At 45.4% G+C, this 11,116-nt stretch overlaps 1 protein-coding gene across 1 annotated transcript in view; it reads left to right on the top strand.

Annotated features, from left to right (window-relative positions):
- The first annotated feature begins 1,901 nt into the window (after positions 1-1,901).
- DGCR2 (DiGeorge syndrome critical region gene 2) overlaps positions 1,902-11,116 on the top strand; it is a 79,666-nt gene continuing 70,451 nt past the window's right edge. Inside the window, exon 1 of the mRNA XM_008055787.2 lies at positions 1,902-1,928. Within this exon, the coding sequence (XP_008053978.1) occupies positions 1,925-1,928 (4 nt within the window). The 5' untranslated portion in view covers positions 1,902-1,924. The remainder of the gene's footprint in view (positions 1,929-11,116) is intronic.

Raw genomic sequence — 11,116 nt, 5'->3', positions numbered from 1 at the left:
TGTTGCAGAGAGCAGGAGGTGGCTTCTCTTTAGCCCCACTCATTGCCTCACTAACACCTGCTGTGTGCCAATCCCTCGGCATGGTGGGAAGGTCTTGAGAGCTCAGGATGCTCTGTGGTTAAAGCTCAGTTTGGCCCAGGTGGGGTCAAGTTGATGTCACTGTGTGTCAGGGTTGTGAATTAGTTGGCAGTTCTGGTCTTAGGAATGAAGACTGTGCTGCCATGAATATTGTGCTGTTAGTCTGTGCCTTTCCTGTGCCTTCTCTGATCTGCTTCCCAGGCCTAGCTCAGGGGCACTTTTCTCACCCCTTCCTCCCCTGGCACTTCCTGAAGTACTTCTTAGCAGTAGTGGCAGGTGATCTGGTTGTGCGAGCTTCCTCTTAGCAGTGATAGGAGATGATCTTGTTATGCACCTATTCTCTTAGCAGTAGTGGCAGGTGTTTTAGCTGTGTGCTTGTCCTCAGTATGAGGGCAGGCAATCTAGCTGTGTGCGTGTCCTCTTAGCTGTGATGGAAGATGATCTTGTTATGCACGTATCCTCTTTAGCAGTACTGGCAGGTGATGTGGCTGTGTGCATGTCCTATTAGCCATGGTAGAAGCTGATCTTGTTATGCATGTTTCATTCTTAGCAGTAGTGGCAAGTGATCTAGCTGTGTATGTGTCCTCTTAGCATGCAGGCAGGTGATCTTGCTATGTGCGTGTTCTGTTAGTTGTTGTGGGAGGTGATCTTGTTATGCATATATCCTCTTAGCAGTAGGGCCAGGTGATATGGCTGTGTGTATGTCCTCTTATCCCCGGTGGGAGGTGCTCTGGTAGTGTGCGTGTCCTCCTAGCAGTGACAGGAAGTGGTCTTGTGCATGTATTTTCTTAGCAGTAGTGGCAGGTGATCTAATTGTGTGTGTGTCCTCTTAGGAGTGGTGCCAGTGATCTAGCTGTGCGCATTTCCTTTTCGCTGTGGTGTGGGAGGTGATCTGGTTATATGAGTGTCCTTTTAGCAGTGGTGACTGGGGCTCTAGTTGTTGGCCTTCCCCTACTAGACCAGGGCCTTTGACTGACAGGGAGTTCCTCAGCCTCTCTTGATCCTTGGCATTGGAAAGGACCCAGTTAGATTTAGTAGTTTCTTGACTCTTCAGTGGAGTGTGTCAGCGACAAAATTTAGGACCTAATAAAAACTCCATGACTGATTAAATGTCTTCCTTGTGTGCCTCTAGATTGTTTTCTCACCATGTGTCCTTGGTGTGCTTCTAGATTGTTCCCTCACCATATGTGTTTTTATGTTTGGGTGCTGAGGATTTGTGAGGATCCTTTTTCCCTGCCAGTCTGAAGTGCAGGTCATTAATCCCTAGAGACCAGTTTTCGACCAACAGTTTGCTGAACAGAGTGGTTTGTGGGCTTGGGGTGTGGTTTTTTGGTTTTTTTTTTCTCTAGCAGCATGTCCATGTAACCACTGTATTTTTGTTTCTGCAATGATTTACCAGTTGTCTTGGGAGGTTTATGAAAGCCAGTCCATCTCATCTGCCAATCCAAGCTGGGCTATGTGTCCTATCAATGTAGACATGGTAGGCCTTGGCAGGGCGAGTCCAAGCTGGAGGTGAGTGGCCTGGGAGCCTGTGGTTGGAGTGCAGTGGCTGTGGATCCAAATGTGCTGGGCCTTTTGGACACCCAACTGGCAGGTAGGAAAGCTCAGGTCTGTTTTTGCTTCAGCTGAGCTATCTGTCAAAGAAGAAGCTGGGATTAGATCCAGGCTGCTCACCCTGGTCAGTCGCAGGCAGCAGGTGTGGTGGTTTGAGAGCATGGACCCTAGAGCCACACTGCCTGGGATCTGGTCTGCTCTATTGCTCACTCTGTGACTTCTCTGTCTCAGTTTCCTCAACATCTGGAATGTGAACATCATAATAGAACTTCATGGAGCTGTTAGGATTAAAATGGGTAAGTATACAGTTCTAAAAAGTGTCTGATATAAAGTAAATGCTTAATTAGGTACACTGTTAGTGTTATCTATGGGTGGACTTTAGAAAGTCTGGGGAGCCCCCTGAATCTATAGGCGAGATTATGTGTGTGCGTGCAAGGGTGTATTTCTCATGAGAGGGCTCCCTCTGGGAGACCACAGCATGCAGTGGTTCTGAGTTGCATCTGTCGCCAGCGATTGCTCATGAAACTTAACTGTTCCAGTGGGATCAGAGGGAGTGTGTGTGACTTGCTGAGCACCCCCAAAACAGCCACGGCACTTTGAACAGGGCTAGGATTGTTCATACTGACACATTTTGCTCTTTGTCACGTTCATGTTGTGTTCCCTGGGCCTGGTCAAGCACAGAGTGGGCACTCAGAAATCAGTTATTGAACCAGTGCACAAATGGCTATTTATATTTTGACATAAAGAGCAATAGCTCCATTAGCCAACAGGCCTTGCAGCTGCCCCTGGTGGGGGTGTTGAGGAAGATAAGGGCCTGTGGCAAAAACGACTGCAAAAACAACTTTGGAGGATGGGATGTGGCGGGAACAGGAGTAAGGGGTGAGGTGGTGTGACTTTGGAGTCAGCTGGCCTGGGCCTCACTCTGGGAGGAGCTTGCTCCCGTGATGTGAGCTGGTTGTGAGGTGAGAGCAGGTGAGACCTCCCACCAAAATGAATGCTCACTGAAGTTTACTGGCTGCCCAGCCTGGGGTGGGGCTGGGGGCCCAGGGAGCTGGGGGGAGGGGCTTCCTCTCTGATGGACTTACATGGCACCTTGGCTTGGGAACTGGTCTGTCCCTGTGTGGGGATGCAGCTGAACCTTCCCTGGTTTTCACACATGCAGGTCGAGACCTGGCTAAGTGCACAGGCTGTACATATTCACCTCTTGGCCTTCTTTTTCTCCTTGGCCAGGTGTAGCCATTACTTTAGTCACCCTGGCCTGGTCATCATTCTTAGTCATTGCCCCTGCCTCTGTCAGGTCTTGCCCTAGACTAACTTCTGGCTGATGTCTGACTGACAGCTCTCAGTTTGGTTAGCTTGCTGTCTGTCTTCCTTCAGCTTTTGGCTGCTACCTATTGGACTGGACAGGGCTGAGGGCAGTGGCTAGTGGGGCAGGACCAAGAGTGTTCCCCAGGTTGACTCTGTTCTCCCCCTTGCCTTGGAGGTCTTGTTTCCTGGAAACTTTAGGAATTCATAGCTGTAGAGAGAATTACTTGGGGCTGGCCAGGGCGCTGGATGAGGGACAGGAGCCACAGCAGGGAGTTCCCCAAAAGGTCAGTGCAGGGGCAGTTAGCAGGAGGTGTGAGGTGCCAAGGCAAGGCCACATGCTTCCATTGAAACTGGGTCTGCTGGTGCAGAGGTCTTGCTTGTGCCACTGACTGCCTCTGTGGGTCCCTGGGTAGGTTAGTTTACCTACAGAGCCTTCTCTGTGATATTAGAAAACAAGATAAAGGGACCTGAAAGGGCTGGAGGCTCATTTGTGGTCTTTGCTGCAGCTCTTGGTGGTTTTTGGCCACTCTTGGCAGTGGAAGAAGTTCTTAGTATTCCCTCATCTACCCTATCTGTGCAAAGGATGCCAGCACAGACCAGCTTGGTGAGCCATGGGCCATGGAGAGAGCTTATGGCTATAGGTGATCTTGTTGGGATCATCTAGAAAAAAGATGTTGCTTTTTTTCACATTTATAAACATTCATACATAGACTATTTTACATAAATAGAGGTTTACATTAATTTATTAGTTTATCTATTTATTTTTGAGTCAGGGTCTCCCTCTGTTGTTCAGGCTGGAGTGAAGAGGCATGATCACAGCTCACCACAACCTTGACCTCCCACCTCAGCCTCCTGAGTAACTGGGACTATAGGCACGTACCACCATGCCTGGCCAATGTCTTTGATTTTGTGTGCGTGTGTGTGTGTGTGTGTGTGTGGAGATGAGGTCTTGTGTTGTCCAGGCTGGTCTCAAAAATTTCTGAACTCAAGGGATCTTTCTGCCTCACCTCCCAAAATGTTGGGATTACAGGCGTGAGTGAGCCACCATGCCCAGCCAAAATTTACTTTTAATACAAACTTAAAAATATACATATTAAAAAAAAATTTTTTTTTAGTTAGAGTCTCACTCTGTCACCCAGGCTGGAGTACAGTGGCAACTCACCGCCACCCCAGAGTTGACTTGCTAGGTTCCGGCGATCCTTTGCCTCAGCCTTCCAAGTAGACAGAACTACAGGTACACGCTACCACGCCTGGCTAATTTTTTTTCTTTTTTTTAATTGTAGAGGTGAGGTCTTGCCAAGTTTCCCGGGCTGGTGTTGAACCCGCAGGCTCAGGCAATTCACTTGCCTCGGCCTCCCAAAGTGCTGGATTACAGGCTGAGCCACTGAGCCTGGCCATTTTTTAATTTAACAATATGTTTGAAGATCTTTGTAGATCAGTATATATAACTTTACCTCATTCACTTATTTATTTTTTATTTATCTTTTGAGTTGGAGTCTCACTCAGTAGCCCAGACTGGAGCATAGTGGCATACTCACGGCCACCCCAGTGTTGACCTGTTGGGTTCCGGTGATCCTTCTGCCTCAGCCTTCCAAGTAGCTAGAGCTACAGGTGTGCGCTACCACACCTGACTAATTTTTTGATTTATTGCAGAGACGAGGTCTTACCAAGTTGCTCGGGCTGGTCTTGAACCCATGGACTCAGACAATCCACTCATCTGGGCCTCCCAAAGTGCTGGGATTACAGGCTGAGCCACCGAGCCTGGCTTACCTCATTTGAAAAAAAATCCTTGGCCATTGCTTTGTTAAACTCTGGTGTGTCTTTGTGGCTCTTTGAGCTATTGCCACCATGTTTCCTAGCCTTGGCCCCCTCCCCTACCTTGGGGTAGGTGACTCTCTCCTCTCTTTAATTTACCTTCTAAACTATGTTTTTAAATCTAACTTCTGTGCAATTCTTTAATTCTTTGTGTCTTTTACATGGCACCAGATCACACACACACCCATCAGGCCTGACCTAACATTTTGGGGGCCCTGCTGGGATTTTTAACCTAACATTTTCTATGTAGGTGGGATTGTGCCAAATAAGAAATTAAAAGTTTAAGCCGGGCTCAGTGGCTCAACCTGTAATCCCGCACTTTGGGAGGCTGAGGTGAGTGGATTGCCTGAGCCCGCGGGTTCGAGACCCGCCTGGGCAGCGAGACCTCATCTATACAATAAATCAAAAAATCAGTTGGGCGTGGTAGCGTGCGCCTGTAGTTCCAGCTACTTGAGGCGGAAGGATCGCCAGAGCCCAGCAGGTCGAGGCTGTGGTGGTCAGGAGCGTGCCACTGCACTCCAGTCTGGGTCATGGAGTGAGAGACAGAGAGAGAGAGAGAGAGAGAGAGAGAGAATGTGTATGTATGCATCTGTCTCTGTGCCTGTTTCTGTGTGTGTATGTCTGTGCTTGTATACATTTATACTCTTTTTTTTTTTTTTTTTTTTAGTTCCAGCCCAGCATTATAGGGTCTTGCTTGCTTTCCCTGTTACATATTTCTCCCTTTTTCTACAATGAGAACCCTGGCTCCTAACAGCATCAGTAGATTTTACTCATTTGTTGAACCCTGCAGTGCACACAGAGTAGCTTCAAAGGTGCTGCACCATACCACTACCAATAGCAAACTACTAAGTAGAGTTTACAGTTTTTTTTTTGTTAACTCTTTTCCTTTAGACTGATGGTACATACTTAGAGTATTGGGTTCCAAAGCTACTTGGATTATTTCTCTTCTTCCGTGTGTTTTTTACACAGATTCAAAACTGTGTTGATGTGAAACCACCTTTATTAAATAAAATATTGAGAGTGATATTTACTATAATGTTAGTATTATAACAAGCTTCTGTTTCATCATACTGATCTCAGGAACAATGTCTCAGAATATTGTATCCTCCTATTGTGCACCCCATCTGGAGGCACCTGCTGTCAGCTTGTCCCAGAAATGACAATGTTTACTTTGGGCACTTGGTCAAGTGGTATCTCAGTTTTGAATAGGCTGCATTATTTTCCTGGATAAACTTTGAAAATCACTTTTAGGAGTAGGTATACAGTTTTAACATGTCAACTCTCATTAGTATAGGCCGGGTGCAATGTCTCATGCCTGTAATCCCAGCACTTTTGGAGGCTAGGACGAGAGGATTGCTTGAGTCGAGGAGTTCGAGACCAGCATGAGCAACATAGTGAAACCCTGTCTCTACAAAATAAAAATATTAGCCAGACATGGTGGTACGTCCCTAAGAGTCCCAGCTTTTCTGGAGGCTAAAGTGGAAGGATCATCTGAACCTGGAATGTCAAGACTGTCATGAGCCTTGATTGTACCACTGCACTCCAGCCTGGGCTACAGAGTGAGACTCAGTATATATTGCTATGTGCTTAAAATATTTTCTCCATTATTTCTGTTCTGTAGTATGAAGAGAATTATTTATGTTAAGGAAATGATTACTTAGCATCAGTAAAAAAGAAAGGCCAAGTAAAACTTATAACAACTACATTCTTTAAATTTTAGCATTGGTAAATGCTATTTATTGATTCTTTGTTAACCTTAAAAATCTTCTGATGGGACTGTATTAGAAATTACTTTGTAATACTAACTGCAGTGTATATCCTGGATTGAATTCTGGAACAGAAAAAGTACATCAGTGGAACAGAAATGTATAAAAGTTAGCTGGCCATGGTAGTGCATGCCTGTAGTCCCAGCTATTTGGGAAGCTGAGGCGGAAGGATCATCTGATCTCAGGCGGTTGAGGCTGCTGTGAGCTGTGATCATCCTCATCGTGCCACTGCACTCCAGCCTGAAGCCTGGGTAACAGAGTGAGACTCAGACTTGAAAAAAAAAAAAAGTACCAGTGTCCAGTGTTGGGTTCTTAGTTGTGGTAGTACAAGGTGTTGTTAACAGTTGGGGACACTGGTCAGGGATATGTGGAATAATCTAAAATTATTCAAGAAGAAAAAATTTTATTTAAAAATTATTTTGTGGTAATAATTGAATATTTTTTTTAAAAATTTCATTATTGAAAGTCCTGAGACTTGCTTGACCTACTTCTATCAAAACTCATGGCAAATCACTTTTTTTTTTTAGGTTTCAGTTTCTTCCTAGAGATAAAAAATGAAAGGCTTAGATCTCCAGGGGTTATTTGGGGCCAAGTTGTGACATTCTGTGAGCTTGTTGGTTTGTTTAATAGGCTTTCAACTCCACCATTCATCACCATTTGTATTTCCAGTTCATTCCTTGGCTTTGGGTGTGGGGTGAGGGACCAAGGGAGCTGTCTGAACCAGGGGCTGAGCCTGGCCCAGGAGTGTGGGTGTAGTTGTGTACATTCTTTATCCAGCTGCCCCCGGGTCGAGGGTGATCAGTGAGACAGGTGGTAGGTCTGTTTAGAGATTAGAATGCAGAGGCCCACAGAAGATAATTAACTTGTCTGGTGGCGTCACTTGGCTTTTAAGTAGAATCAGGAACAGGAAACTCAGGACTGCTGTCTTGAGCCATATGCTTTGTCTCCTGCACCATGATTCCAAAACGAGATGAGAGAACTGTGATTGGGGAGCTAAGTGGTGGGCCACCATCTGGTGCCTCCTGCCTAAGGACTAGCACCTTTTGACTGGGTCCAGGCTCTGTAATGCTCACACTTCCAGCTCCCAGCATCTTGTGTGGACACTGATACTGTGATAGCTCTTTGGACCTGGGTGACCAGTTCTGGCCAGCTAGTGGCTTCCTCCTGTGAGCTCACCATACTGATTGTAGTCAAAGCTACATGTGTGCTTCCAGAAGCTTGGGAGACTTACTAATACTCTTAGCTTAGTGTCACCTCCTTTTGTATGGATCTTGTGAATTTTGAACCATGTGAATGTATTACCTTTTAAACAACATTCATGAAAGTAAAAGATCAGAAAAAGGTATTTTAAAAGAAGGCATTTCCACCGGGCTCAGTGGCTCAGCCTGTAATCCCTTGCTTTGGGAGGCCGAAGTGAGTGAATTGCCTGAGCCAGCGGGTTCGAGACCCGCTTGGGCAACTTGGCAAGACCCCATCTCTACAATAAATCAGAAAAATTAGCCAGGCATGGTAGTGCGCGCCTGTAGTTCTAGCTACGTGGCTAGAACTTGGCAGAAGGATCGCCGGAGCCCAGTAGGTCGAGGCTACAGTGACCGGGAGCGTGCCACTGCACTCCAGTCTGGATGACAGAGTGAGATTCCAGCTCAAAAAAAAAAGAAGGCATTTCATATAACTAAATGTACAACTGATAGTAACAGAAAAAAAAAATTGCCCTAAAATTATTAGAACACACACAAAACGTTAAGAGATTCTAACTAAATGCTGTTGCGTGTTTCTACTTTATAATTACAGCATGTGATGTGATGCATTTTTATAGGAAGCAGTGCTCATATTAACCTTATTTTTCAGATGAAGAAACACAGCTTAGGAGGATAAGTCACACGTCCTGCCGTTGATGGAGCTGGTGTTTGAAACCTGGACATCCTGGAGCTTGAGCTCTGATATTGCATGCCTTCATCAGTAGATACTTCCTTATCCTCAGCTCCTGTTCCCTCTTTCCCGTCTCTTCTTTCTCCTTCTGCCTTTTCAACTTGAACCACCCCACCTTGCTTTTTTGTCTTCTTCCCATAGCCTTAGACACTGATGCCACAGCCATATTTCTCAGGCTCACCTGCTCAAGCTGAACATCTGTCCTTCCCCAGTCTTCTGCATTTGTAGCCTTGGTTCATAGCTGCTGTTGTCATAGTCCCCATCACACCCCCTTGCCTGTCCCCATTTCTGAGCAGCAGGCACTCTGCCAAGCCCTTTGCGGGCAGTAGCTTCGTTAACCCTAATATTGCGCAACAGAATTCTAGAATGTTTTCATTTTGTAGAACTGAAACTAAATTCCCGTTGAACAATTACTGAATTCCCTTTTCAGCCCTCCCCCCAACCCTTGGCATCTGCCATTCTACTTCCTGTTTCTAAGAGTATGACAACTTTAGACACCTCATATAAAGGGAATCATGCAGTATTTGTCTTTTTGTGTCTGGCTTATTTCACTTACTTCCTCAGGGTTCATCCATATTGTAGCATGTCAGAATTTTTTAGGGCAAATAATATTGCACTGTATGCATATACCACATTTTGTTCATCCCTTCACCCATCGGTGGACGCTTGGGTTGCTTCTACCTCCTGGTTGTGAATAATGCTGCGGTGAACATGGGTATGCAAATGTAAAAATCTCTTGGAGACCTTGCTTTCAATTCTTTTGGGTATATACACCCAAAAGTGAAATTGCTGGGTCGTATGGAATTTATGTTTATTTTTTTTAGGAACCTTCACCCTGTATTTCATAGTGACTGCACCGTTTTACATTCCTAACAACAGTGCACAAGAGTTCCAATTTCTCCATCCTCATAACACTTGTTATTTTAGGTTTTTTTTTTTATAATGGCCATCCTCATACCCATTAATGTCATATTGTGGTTTTGACTTGCATTTCCTTATTATTGAGGGTTTGTTTTTTGTGGTTTTTTTTGAGTTGGAGTCTCACTCTGTTGCCCAGGCTGGAGTGCAATTACATGATCATGGCTCACTGCAGCTTCAAACTCCTGGGCTCAGGTGATCCTTCTGCCTCAGCCTCCCAAGTAGCCAAGACTACAGGCATGCACCACCACACTCAGCTAATTTTTCTATTGTTTATTGAGACAAAGTCTTGCTATTTTGCCTAGGTGAACTTCTGGGTTCCAGTGATCATCTTGCCTCGGCCTCCCAAAACACTTGGTTTACAGGTGTGAGCCATTGCACCTAGCCGAGGTTCATTTTTTTTTAATGTGGAGTTCAAATAGTCTAGCACCATTTGTTGAAAGGTTATCCTCTGCACCTTTGTCAAAAATCTATTGGCCAGGCTTGTGGCTCAGCCTGCAATCCCAGCACTTTGGGAGGCTGAGACGAGTGGTTTGCCTGAGCCCACGGGTTTGAGACCCACCCGGGCAACTTGGCAAGACCTTGTCTCTACAATAAATAAAAAATTAACTGAGCATGGTAGCGCGCGCCTGTAGCTCCAGCTACTTGGAAGGCTGAGGCAGAAGGATTGCTGGAGCCCAGCAGGTTGAGGCTGTGGTGGCTGGAAGTGTGCCACTTGCACTCCAGTCTGGGTGACAGAGTAAGACTCCAACTCAAAAAAAAAAATCTATTGACTACATTTTGTGGGTCTGTTACTGGGATCTGTATTCTGTTCAGTTGATCTATGTATTTTTACTAAGCTTTTGATCAAAGAAGTTTTTAATTTTGAAGAAGTCCGGTTTATCAGTTTTTCCTTTTATGGTTATGCTTTCTTTTTTTTGGTCTAAGAAATCTTTGCCCACACCAAGGTTGTGAAGATCTGCCTCCCTGCTAGAATCTGAGCTCTGTGAGGGCAGATGCCTTGTTTCTCACCCTGCGTGGCTCACCATGTTCACCACAGCACCCGGCCCCTAGGAGGTACATGCTGTGTTCATGGAAGGAGTAAGTGGGTTTGTCATAAGAATCTATAGTAATGTATTCTATGCACCTTATACAGTGCTTGGCATATGCAAAGTGAGCATTCATGACTCTGATTTTGCTGTTGTTCTCTTGAGAGGAATTAACTGTGCTATCCTGTGGCTATGATCAAAATGTGGTGTGAGTGTTGGATGAAACTGCTGGTTGATGTTACATCAGGTGTGAGGTAACTCTTACTCCAGTTCTGCCCTACCCATCTGTCCTAGTCTTATACCCACAGAATATAGGCTACCCTCACTACCCAGATAAAATGTAGACTGATTGGAGCTGGGCACAGTTGCTCATGAGTGTAATCTCAGTGTTTTGGGAGGCTGAGGCGGGAGGATTGCTTGAGTCCAGGAGTTTGAGAGCAACCTGACAAACACAGTGAGACCCTATCGCTACAAAAACAAATTTTTTTTTTTTTTTTTTTTTGGTGAGTTGGAGTCGCCCTCTGAAAAACTTCTTACAGAACATTGGACGATACACACCACTGTATCCTCGATTTGCAGCGCTCTGACTTTGATAATATGTAACCCATATGAGTCTGAGATCTCCCTGACTTTTAATTCTAGGCTTGGATTGATTTAATCCTCCGTTCCACCTCATTTGCACGCTCAATGCCCACCTGAGATTTCTTCATATTTCTGGGG

Source organism: Carlito syrichta, unplaced genomic scaffold (assembly GCF_000164805.1).
Source record: "Carlito syrichta isolate Samal-C Ts95f unplaced genomic scaffold, Tarsius_syrichta-2.0.1 Scaffold301954, whole genome shotgun sequence".
NCBI classification, from domain to species: domain Eukaryota; kingdom Metazoa; phylum Chordata; class Mammalia; order Primates; family Tarsiidae; genus Carlito; species Carlito syrichta.
This window is presented reverse-complemented; position numbering and strand designations above follow the sequence as displayed.